General features: G+C 44.4%; 1 protein-coding gene across 1 annotated transcript in view; it reads left to right on the top strand.

The window, feature by feature from the left end:
- The first annotated feature begins 515 nt into the window (after window positions 1–515).
- Window positions 516–12608, top strand: part of TEKT3 (tektin 3) — a 19440-nt gene continuing 7347 nt past the window's right edge. The window contains exons 1-4 of the mRNA XM_025211655.1: window positions 516–1119; window positions 2179–2262; window positions 9686–9756; window positions 10072–10215. Coding sequence (XP_025067440.1) covers window positions 541–1119; window positions 2179–2262; window positions 9686–9756; window positions 10072–10215 — 878 coding nt within the window. The 5' untranslated portion in view covers window positions 516–540. The remainder of the gene's footprint in view (window positions 1120–2178; window positions 2263–9685; window positions 9757–10071; window positions 10216–12608) is intronic.

Raw genomic sequence — 12608 nt, 5'->3', positions numbered from 1 at the left:
GCACCCCCGTCCAACCCAAGTATAGTATTGGGTGTAGAGCTAACCCCCCCTTTTCCTATTGCTCGATAGTTCAAGGCTGCTCCTGCCACAGCAAAGACTCCGAGAAGGTGGCAGTCTGGTGCCCCTTGAAGTCGGTACCCAAGGCTGGTGCCCTGCTTACTCCCCGTAGTTACACTATTGCAAAAAACAACAAAATGTTGATGCAGAATCCACAAAGTAACGTTGAGTGGGCAAAATAGAGCAGAATTCAGATATAAAATGTGTCATTCTCATTGGCAGCCATAATTTGCTACAGTTCAAGGCATGCCAAGAGATCATAACTAGGTAGCTTGAATCTTTCTGCATTAAAATAGTTGGAATAGTGTGAAATAGGGATTGCTTTTTACAGTTTTAAGCCTGTATTTTTGATGCATAAGTATGGTGTGCAACATACGGTTTAGAAGATATGTTATTACTTCTAAGCAAGCCTTGCTAAGAGACTGTTTATAGTTTTCTTATCTTTGTTTCTGCAGGACACATAACTGAATAATACTTTTCATCATGGAGTTTGTAGGTTCTACTTTAATGGCAACTTATGCCCATCCAAAACCAACACCGACTAACTTCCTACCAGCTATCAGCACCATGGCATCAAGCTATAAAAACCACTTTCCGCACTACTCCTTAACCCATAGCCTGAGCCTGCCTTGGAGACCCAGCACATATTATAAAGTAGCAGCCATCACTCCAACTTTGGCTCCATTCTCCAAAGGTTCCCAAGGGTTAACCCAAAGCAAGATGCTTCCTTTTGTTTCCAATAGAACAGCCCTTTTCACTAGGTATACCCCAGATGACTGGTACAAGTCCAACCTGACCAATTACAAAGATTCAGAGACTTCCCGGCACAGTGCTGAGAGGCTCAGAGTGGACACCTCCCGGATGATCCAAGACAGAGAGCAGCAAACCAGGAAAACCCAATCAGAAATTACCAAGAATCTGGGAGAACGGGTCAACGATATAATATTTTGGAAATCAGAACTCAACCATGAGATAGATGAGATGATTGGAGAAACCAATGCTCTTACAGACATGAAGAAACGATTGGAAAGAGCTTTGGCTGAAACAGAAGGCCCCCTCCAGGTGAGTATCAGTTTCATGGATAAATGCTGTGGTATGCTACAGCCTGTCAGTTCCCCATCTGCTGCTATTCAGATATCTAATTAAGTTTCACTACAACTCCGTTATGTCTCAAAAGTTTTTTATTAAGAAGCTGTTAGCTGAGTTGGAAGTAAACAAGCCTTTGCCATACGATACGTTTCCTATCCAGTACATGTTGAGCACACCAGAATAGTATTTACTTAACTAAATATTTTCTCATGTGCTAATCCAAAATCCTAGTTAAGGAAACAATTGCCAATATCTTCTTGCTAGGCTCGCATAAAGTCAAATTTATGCCCAGTATAGCTTCACCAAATTCAGTTGGTGTCACACCAAGGTTATGTGTGCTCCTTTATGTTTTGATTGCTTTGATGTTATAAACTAATTATTTCCTGTGGGCAAAATATTGGCCTGTAGCTTCTGTTTTGCTATGGTTCATGTGTTTCAGAAGATGGCTGTTTTCCCGCCTATGACATTTTCTAGCTATACTCAAGGGAAATTATGCATCACAAAGGAAAAATTCAGGATGTGGCCTATTTTAACAAAATTCGAGTGATAGTTTCCATTCTAAGTGCAAAGACTACTGCTGTTGAGATGTCAGCTTCCGTCTCTGAGCACTCCATGATGCCAGACTTCATTGCCCATTTGTTTAATTTTCAAATAAACAGCCTGCTTCTGTCCCCACTGCTTGGGAAGAGCTCCCCAAAATCATCTGCAAAACTAATGATCTTCCATCAAAAGCCTCCTCAAAAGCATTCTGTTTCTTTATGCTGATCCAGCTCTCTGTGTGTCTTCTTCTGCTGTATGTTTTTTTTATACTTAATCTGAAGGAGGGACTGTCTTTTACTTCTGTGTCTGTACAGTTCCCAGGACTGGGGGCTAGGTTTTTTACTAGGGTTCTTACAAAGACTTGCTGTGTGCTGAACATCCATTTTTGAATAACACAAATGTTAAACTATTAGAATTCTTTCTAATTGTCTGGTGTAACTTTATTGTTCTTCCTATAGACTATAATCAACAGCTGTATTTATATACTGACAGGTAGCTGAAGAATGCTTACTTCACAGAGAGAAGAGGATGGGGATTGATCTAGTCCACGATGATGTGGAAAAACAGCTGTTAACGGTAAGTTTTGCTAAAGTTTATCTGGGAAAAAAGGCACTTAGCTACAAAGACAGGTCAGTGCTTCTGACCTATACACCAATGTGTAGTAGCTTTCAACCATAACCAAGGTCACTATCATTTTTAATTGTAATTACTAAGAGAGAAGAAAGATTTGCTATATAGTATCTTTTATTGAACAGACTATATAGTTGAGAAGAAAAATTAAACAAGATTTTAGATGCAAAATGCCTGTCCTCAGGTCTGGAAAAGAAACAAAGACAGCCTAAGTTAAACAGTTGTCTTTAACTTCATAGTATTGTCAACTTTATCCCAACTATATAGTTGGTCCAATAAAATATATCATCCTAAGAAATCCTTGCCTCTCGCACCATTCCTAAAGGAAGAGGGTTGTTATTTTCTGTAGAGTATTGCAAGGTTAGCAGAGGGAGCAGGTAAACTGTAAGGAGTCATAAAACCATTGCCTGTGTTTAGTTCATTGTTTTAGTACTTGACATTTTGTTCCCAAGCCCATCTTCTAAACATTATGTGGTTTCCCTTGTGTACAAAGAGTGCAAGGTCAGAGAGAGATTGGTTGTTCTGTGAAATTTTTGCCTACGTCTGATCGGGTGGTTCTGTAACGTCTTTTTTCTCTATAGGTTTACTGCACTCTTCCTTTTTTAAGCGCAGGGTTAAACAGAAGTAATTGTTCTGCCTGGTATGTGACTTAGGCTATATTTACTTCCTTCCCAAACCTGAAGAAGGGCATCTGGTGCCCAAATGCTTGTCTAATATCTCTCCCAACCATGCAGTAGGTCCAAGAAAATATATTACCAAACATATACTAGCTCCTTACACATTCCCTGGAACACCACATCTACATCACTACACCACTACTATAATTACTAAGGTCCAGATTGTGCCTACAAGACCCAGGCATGGAGGAGACCCCTTCCATGCAGTTACCAGCTTTTCCATGTGGCAGTGGCGATGCATAGGAGGTGTATGGGGGTGCACGTGCACCCCTTGAGAGCGCTGGTGCCTCCCCTGTCAGGCCACACTCCCTGTTTAGGTGACGGGCAGGGAGGCAGGTGGGAGGGCTGGTGCCCCCCCTGTGAGCACTGGCTAGGGAGCACGGCTGCCAGCAAAAGCAGCCATGCCACTTCTGGAAGTGGCTGCGGGACTTCCGGAAGTGGCGTGGCTGCTTTTTGGTGAGTGAGATTGACTGCTGGGGGACCCCCTCCTCTGTCAGTGCAATCAGCCTCTGGGGGATCTCCCCCCGACCGCTGACTGATGTTGGGGGGACATATGCCCCCCCGACTCAAGAGGCATCAGTCGCCCATGCCATGTGAAATGGGGGGGCTCAGCTATATTTGCAGAACCATTCTCCCATTCTTCAGGCTCCTTGGTCAGGATTTACCCAGTGAAAGGGGATGAGGCCAGAGAACAATCAACTCTATACACATTCCTGAAGAAAGAAAACTTAGCCTGAAGTCCATTTCCTGATGGAAAGCTACTGTAAAAAGGTCTCTTCGGAGCAGCCACTTCTAGGAGTAGTCCCTGGCAATAATACTTCTCTGTTACAGGTAGGGGAAGCTGGAGCACAGAGCCAGCCTAGAGGAATAGAGTCGTCATGTTTGTGACTGGATCAACCCCCCATCCCCACCCCACCCCACACTCACACACAGGAATTACGAATTAAGAAAAACCCTGATTTGTTGAAATCAAACAACTCTCACTGCACTCAGTGAGTGCTGTATTGGGCCATCTTTCCCTCTCTTTTTCTAGCACTGAGTGCTTCCTGTATTACACATATTCACAAAAATAATCAGTCACCAAGGAAAAATGTTGGATAAAAAGAAGTTTTAACTAAAAATCTGATGGAATCATTTGATGAAGCTTCTTTACGTAGGTCCCTGCCTGCTCATAGTATCACTAAGATTTTAATAAAGGCATTTAGGCAGTAGTTCAAGACAATTTCCTTCAAATACAAGAACAGATAATTCAATTATACCATAAGGAATGACAGTCCATCAGTTCGATAGAAAGGGCAGATGTGCTCAGTTCATAGTTTATGCCTCTCCAAATGGCTTGGTCAGGTACCACCAACTGGTGTTAATAAAATGCTGCTCTGCCTTGCTTACCATCATTGCTCTAGGTTTGGTCACATATTAATTCCTCTTACTCCCCACTTTTCCCAGTGCTTGACAACTGTCTGAAACGTTCATCTTTGGGACTGAAATCTTCCCAGGTTTTGTCCCTACCTTAAGGTCAAATTAAAAAAAAAAACTTGAGTGCTAGTTTCCCCACATTGGCTAGGAAACATGTCAGTTTAATAGAAAATGCACAAGAGGGTAGTATAACACGAAGAGAAAAGTTATCTGTCACAGGAAATGTGGGTAATCCGTCTTTGGCAACACATATATACCACTGCTCCATGATTGCTGCTGGTCAGTTGTTTGAGGGCAGCTCAGTAGACCATCAAGTATAGGATTTTCAGAAAGACTTGGCCTGACTTTACTCACATAGGGGAGGTTTGCTATTGACTTCAGAGGGAAGCCAATGGTATTTGTTTTGAAAATCCCTCTGAAAGGATGAAATTTTCATTTCAGGGAAGTCATTGCAGGGAAGTCAATGTGTTTTGTCATTGATTTTAACAGAGAAAGCATTTCGCCCTAGGGACTGAATCCAACTTCCGTTATTAAAAATGTTAAGATTCACATTGACATCAGTGTGAGTTGGCCCAGGCCCAGTGACTGAGAAGCTATTTCTATGCTATTCACAGCCCCTGCTGAGCCACTGAGAGCACGAATGCCAAGTATGTTCCCGTAGTGCATGCAGTAGTGAAATGTTGGCCAAGCCAATTGGTCATTTGTTCCTAAATATTTATCAACTTGTACAGGCACATACCATGCAGCTCAGTGGAATGACATATTGTGTCTGAGGAATTCTCTCATCCTAAGGAAACAATATATACCTAACTGAGAGAGAGTCTTACTGAAAAGTTAATCACTGAATTGCTGCGTCTCTCTTTCAGCATCCACTTTCTGCTGCTGTATGACACAGGAGACTAGGCAAGATGGACCTGTGGTCTAGTTCAGTAGATGGAAATCCTTATATTCTTATGTGTCTTCTTGTAATACATTGAAATTGTGTAGCATCTTTTAAAATATTTTGTGAACCCCTTATTAGAACTTATTTCATCTAAGTTTCAGAGTCCTGCCAGAGCCAGGCCTTTTGTGCTATGTGCAGGGATCCAAGTTTTCTGTTTTCTGTGGCAACATGTGGAAAAATGCGAATTTCCCCTTTTAAAGGAGGAAAATACAGATTTTCCCCTTTGCAGGCTGGAAGCGTTCCAGCCTATGAGGAGCTACTTGGGGCTCAGGGGAGTGGTGAGAGGGTGGTTGAAGGCAGGGAGCACCATGTGCATTTGTGCGTGCGCACACATGTGGCCAGCAATACAGTCAGGCAGGGAAGTGGAAGTAGCCCCAACAGCTGGACCTGCCAAGGACCTCCATCGCTTTCCTGTGCTGAAGTTCTGTAAGTCCATGCAGGTCTGGCTGGGGTGTGCGGCATCTGGGGGCTGTGAGTTGGGAGTGAGGGGCACCAGCAGGGTTGGGGAGCTGCAGGCTGGGAATGAAGGGCACCAGGAAGGCTGGGGGACCTGGGGGGTGGGTCTGTGGGTTGGGAGTGAGAGGCAACAGCATGGGCAGAACCAGGACACCAACATATAAGAGCTGCTCAGTGCCACAAAGTACCAGGGGCAGGACAGCCACAGCTGGATGTACCTGCTGAGCAAGGTGGGCAGGGGGAGCTCTGATTTTTCATGATTAAAAAAAAACCAAAATCAAATGCCAAACTATATGGGTATTTAGAATGTATTTTATTATAATGATTGAGGCACTGGTAGGCTTCCAAATTACTTTAAAATGGTATTGATAAAACATTGTGTTCAACTGATAGATAGATAGATAGATAGATAGATAGATAGATAGATAGATAGTGGCATTTCATTTTAATTGTGGAAAAACATTGATTTTGGATTTTTAATCACAGATTTTGGGATTTTTTTAATCGGAGAATTTGGGATTTTTAAACAGAAAATCCCAGGATCCCTGGTTGTGTGTGGTTAACAAACATGGCCCTTTGGACTCATTGTACCAGCAATTACTTTATATTATATTTATGTGTCAAGAACAAATGACATAATGATTGGCAATGGAGGTGGGATCCTAAACTGGGGGTACAGTGCAGTACAGTCACCACTTAGAATCATAGAAAAGTATAGCTCAGAAGGACCTCCAGAGGTCATCTAGTGCAATCCCATGCCAGAGGTAGGATTATCCTATCCAAACCATCCTATACAAATCCTTATCTAACCTATTAGTAAAACTACACAGTCAGCATTGACATACAACTGCAGGGCATAACACCCTAACCTGCCATAGGTAAAGCAGAGGAACAATGGTGGCCAATGTCCTGCTGCTGCAATGGTTGTTAAAATATGCTCAAGGGATCCACACCACCTGCTACAGAGGAATGTAAACCCCCCTACAGTCTGGACCAATCTGACCACGTGGTAAATTCCTTCCTAACTGTAATATGGCTATCAGTCTGACCCTGAGTAGAGAAGCAAGACCATCTAACCAGGAACCTCTGGGTTTTTAGTCCCAGCAGGAATATTGGCAAACCCCAGCCTTACCTGTGGCAAACGCCCATGCTTCCGAGGAAGACAATGAACCCACTCCCAGCATGTGTAGTAACAGGAAAGGGGGAAATATCCTTCCTGGCCCCATGTAGCAACTAGCAAAGCCCAGAAGCATGGACAATACCTATAGAAGAGCATAGGTACAGCTACCCCTAGATCATCCCTGACCAATACTTATCCAACCTCTTTTTGAAACCATCTAATGAAAACAATTCAACAGTTTCACCAGGTGGTCTGTTCTATTGCCTCACTGCTTTAACAGTGAAGAAGTTTTTCCTGATATCCAGTTTAAATCTACACATGAGGCCTTGTGAAACTGAAAAGGAAACTGCATCCCTTAGGACTCTGTGCAAATGGATCATGTAACGGATTTTTCTTCTCTTGAGTCAGGCCCATGAAAATTAGGAAACTGGCTTCAAGGTCATGAGATTTTATTTTAAAAATTTTATGTTGTGTTCCTTTTAATTGACCTTTTGTTTTGCTTTGTTTTGTTGGGGGTTTTTTTTAGTGTGTTGGGTGCACTTGAGTCATATTTTCCAGTTTTTCTCTGCAACTGTGATGGCTCAAAACTTATATTCTATTTGAGAATCTAATCACATACCTTGGAGGGCTGGGGCTTCCACAAAATGCCATAGGACTCCAAATAAAACCCTGAGAACTGATAATGCAGTACTGTTCTCCTTTCACAAGAGTTAAAGCCTTCATTATAGATCTGGAAAGATTTCTCTCAATCCAAGCGAAAAAATAATCCAGGTTAGTCCTATGGCTACAGTATATATCTCATTGGTGTAAATCTATGTAGATCCATTGATCAACATAGGACCTACATACATTTACACTGGATCATAATCTACCTGCTTACATACTTTGGAATAGAACTGGCGTTCACATGGCCGTCAGCATGAACAGCACATTTGACAATCCTGTGTTCAGGCAGTGAAAGTTGATGCTAATGCCATTACGCTTGTTGTAGTGATGGATGTGTGACTTCAAAGAAAATACTTTTGTGATATCAGTCTATGAATAACCCTGTCACACTGTGGTATGTTCAGCTAGAAACATCGGAGAATGCTTCTTCTGTCATCATAGCACTAGCAATCCTTGTCATGTGTGGGTGTGGCGCTTCATAAATGGCACGCATCCAAGAAAAGTAGTCTAGTAAAAATGAGAGTAATTGTAGTGAGTAGGGCATGGTGGCTGCAAACAAGTTTTTTTTTCCACTGAATTACCACTGAATTCAAACTACATGATGGAGAGAATATTGTGACACTCCTTTTGAGGAGTTCAGCTGGCATATACCAGTAGTAGGATTGGGAACCTCAAACCCTACAAACATATTGGCAGCTGGCATATGCCACATTCTAGAGATATGACAGCTTGCAAAGTGTTATAGGCTGCTCAAATGGGCAGCACCCATGCATGTGTATGGTATGGTGCTTGTATCATTGTATAAGTATGAACAAAGGCCTTTCAGATGGGTCAAGATTGTGCCCTGATAATCTGACCGGAATCGGGAGCAGTTAGTACATAGTAGGGCTGTGTGAAGCTTCGGTCCCTGATTTGATTCGGTGGCCGAATCTCTGAATCTGAATCTAATCAGAGGACCCTTGAATCTCTCTGAATCAAATCAGAGCCTTCTGAATCAATTCAGAGAGATTCAGAAAGATTTGGCAATTTGGACATAAACACAGCTTCAAATGTTCTTTCTACATACCTCTAGGTAGCAGGCGACTTGTCAACACTGCGATGGTGTGGCACATGAAGCATCCCACAGAAGCATGGGGGGCTCCCCACTGTGCTCAGCAGCAGACCCAGAAGTGGGCCAGAAGCACTTCCTGTCCACTTCCTGGTCCACTGGGGAGCATGCTGCCCCCTCCCCCCCCCGCCTCAGCAACTGGTGCCTCTTGGGTCTGGGGGGGCACCTGGGGTCCCCCTGCATCTGATTGACAAGCTGGGGGGGGTGCTGGGGAGCTCCCCAGCACGCTCCCTGGTGGACCTGGAAGTGGACCGAAAGCACATGGAGGCCTCCCCCACTCCTGTGGGATGCTCCGTTCACCCCAGCATCGCAGTGTTCACAAGCCACGCTGGTACCTTGAGGTATGTAGAAAAAACATTTAAAGCTGTGTCTATGTCCAAATCTCCGAATCAGCGTCAAATCTTCAGATTTAGATTCAGCCGAATCAAATCAGGGACAGTGATCCAAATCAACTAATCGAATCACTGTCCCTGCTTCGGACCAAATCTGAATCTGAATTGAACAGGGCCTGCTTTGTACACCCCTAGTACATAGCTTCCCTCCTCAAGAAGTAGCCCAAGCGTGGAATTGTTCCTTCTTACTCTCAGCTTGCTCCAGGGATGTAGAAATGTGTTGCTACCTCCAACGTGTGACTCACCTGCATTCCCACAACAAGTCAGTGCCAGAGTCAGGAATAGGACCTGCAGTTTGTGGTAACAAAGTACATGCTACTCCTCCTCTTCCTCCCCACACACATTGTGCTGGCTCTGCACTGGCCTGAGTGTTGCAGAGGAAAAGCCAAGCTCTTTCTGCTCTGTGTCCATTCTCTATACACTTGCTTGGGACGTAGAGAGTAGCAGGTACCCAGCACCAACTTACTGCTGCTCAGTGCTTACCTAGACCCAGCACTTGGGCAGGTGTGTGAGGATGCTCTCATTGTAACGAGTGATGTCAGAATTAATAAGTGCAGACATTGATGGAATTCTGATTTTGTCGTTGACCAGGAAGTTGACGTCATCAAATCATGTCAGGAGAGGATGAGGCGCCACCTGGATAAGGCGATAGCGCAGCTTGCGTAAGGAAGAACTTTGTCTCCACTTCTCACAGCTGAATTGTATTTTAATTTCTGATGTAAACACCACAGTTACCCCCTCTTCCAAATGTAGCTTCAGGGGAGAGGAATGTCTTCCACATTGAAAAGTTGTTTCAGCTATTTTGTTTAAATATGGTCTAGTCGCTGAACAAGTTGATGTAGGCCCCTTGGAAAATGTGATGCTTTTCATAAGGATTGCTGAGCTTAGTGGTAGGTGCATTTGAAATAGAGAGAGAGATGCAGCCTGCTATGCTCGATATTATGCATCCTCTAATAATTGTTTTCATCGTCTCCCAGATCTGACAGGGCAGCCCAGCACGAGCTGGAGAAAGACCTTGCCGATAAGCAGACAGCTCACCGGATCGATGATAAATGTCATCATTTAAGGAACACTTCTGATGGCATCAGTTATTACAGAGGAGTTGAGCGGGTGGATGCCACGTAAGTACCAGTATAACCTATGTATTATATGCGTTGTTCAGAAATTTCTCAGAGCCAAGGAGTCTGACAGGTCTGCTTCTTTTAGGGTGAGTTTTCACTGGTCAGTGCTGTGCAACATGAATGTTTGCAAAGCTCTGCTGAACTCACTGTTAGGAAAGGCTTCTGGTGTAGTCTGGATTTAAGTGCATCTGACTGACAAGGTTGGGAACTGGGATTGCGAGCAGCAGGAAACACATGAAGAGGAGGGAGGGAGAAAAAGAATGGACAGGCAAAGATCAAGCATAACTAAACTGAGACACTGCTTACATTGATATGAACACCTCATTCCTAATAAAATTAATGGGGTTCAGTGTTCAGATCCTTTTGGCAGCTTTGAAACTCTCAGCCATAACTTAAAAGTGAAAAAAAACTGAATTCAACACCTGTTCAGTAGTTCTAGATATATAATGTTGTTGTTAAAGTTCACATGTACTGTGTTATTCTGGCCATAACTCTACTTTTTTCTCCAAAGAACTATGAAAATCACACCTGACTTATGTGGGGTCAACCTATAATCAGACCTATTAGAGTCTTGACTTTTATACCTGTAGTATTTTTATGCTTGGAATAAACATGCAAAGTGAGCTTTTTTTTTTTTTTTTTGCTTTTGAGTGGTATTTTTATTTCAGTATTTTTAGTACAGTTAGCCTTTTGAGTCTTTTCCTTGGTTGATTAATTCTCCTGTTGGGTTTTGTAAGGGGAATAGCAATTCAAGGTTTTTACCTGTAGTTATTGATTTATATTCAGGAAAAGCTCTTTTTCATTATATTGAACCTGAAAATATGGGGTTATTTATATGCAGAGTCAACTTATAAGTGGAACAATATGGCATTCTCTCAGCTCAGTTAGTGTTTATCTGAAATCTATGAGACCTAAATTTATTTATATAACGTTGGAGGCCTTGGACTTACGGGTAAAGAGCCCTCTGTACAGAGCATAAATGAAATAGGAATTAAATGAAAGAAGGAGCAGTGGTCTTGCCATACAGTTCTCTTGCTCATAAGAGACCAGCACCTCTTCAACCCTGTGACTAGGAACAGACATTACACATAAACTAGTTTAAGTGATCAGAAACTAACAGAACAGATGTTTAGCACACATAAACCAGTTTGAAAATGGTTAAAACCGGTTTGAGACAAACCTGGTTGAATGTAGTATCAGACTTAACTGATCTGGGTTAAACTGGTTTATGCAATGTCTGTCCCAGACCCCTTGCTGGTTTAAGTTAAACCAGACTCCCCCAGCATCCCAGCATGCTCTCTGGGCTGGGCAGGGCTCTCTGCTCCACAGCAGGGCTGGCCCCTCTCCTCTGCTTCCTGGCTGGAGCTTGGCAAAGACTGCAGGTGGCTCGTGTGAAGCTTTGGGTGCTGATTCGATTCAGAGGAGATTCGGCCCAATTCGGTGGCCAAATCTCCAAATCCGAGTCGAATCAGGAGACGAATAAAAAGGTCTGAATCAATTCAAAGCTCTCTGAATCAATTCAGAAAAGATTTGGAGAGCTTTGCAGATTTGGGCTGTCCCTGCTCTCTGCCACAGGGAGCTGGACCCGGACTCCATGTTGGTGAGTAGGAGCTGGACGAGGGTACTGTGGGGGGACCCCTGCCAGACTCCATCCCCTGCCTGCTCCCTCAGCCCCCCAGAGTGCTGCCCAACCCCTGCCCACCCTCCAAGCCCCTCCCATGGCTGCCCCATCTGGCCCCAGCTCCTGGCTCTATTAAAAAAAACCCAACAACAACAAAACCCCACTCACTGGCTCCTGCCAGGTGGGGGGTGGGTGATCCCCACTGCCCCATGCTGTGTGGGGCGCTGTGCCATGAGTCCCCTTCCCTTGCCCGTTCTCCCAGCTCCCCCGATGGCTGCCCCACCCGCCCCAGCTCCCAGTTCTTTAAAAAAAAAAAGCCCCTACTCACCAGCTGCTGCAGCAGCTGTCAGGGCTTCTGGGGGCTCATGGCAGAGCCCCCACACACAGTGCAGGGCAGTGGGGGCCAGTGCGGGAGCTGGGGCCAGGCAGGGCAGCTATGGGTGGTCTGGGAGAGTGGGCTGGGTTGCAGGGCTTGTGGCAGAGCCCCCCACACAGCATGGGGGAGCAGGGGCAGCAGGGATGCCCCCCCCCCATGCCACCTGGCAGCAGCCGGTGAATGGGGCCTTTTTTTTTTAAAGAGCCAGGAGCTGGGTCTGGGAGAGTGGGTGGGGGATGGGGGCTCTTGACAGAGCCCACCACACATAGTGGGGCAGTGGGGATTGCTGCCCCACCTGGAAGGAGCTAGTGAGTTTGGGGCTTTTTAAAAAAATTTTTAAAGAGCAGGGAGCTGGGGTGGGTGGGGCAGCCATTGATGGGGCTGGGAGAGTGTGCA

Source organism: Alligator sinensis, unplaced genomic scaffold (genome assembly GCF_000455745.1).
Source record: "Alligator sinensis unplaced genomic scaffold, ASM45574v1 scaffold584_1, whole genome shotgun sequence".
NCBI lineage: Eukaryota > Metazoa > Chordata > Crocodylia > Alligatoridae > Alligator > Alligator sinensis.
This window is presented reverse-complemented; position numbering and strand designations above follow the sequence as displayed.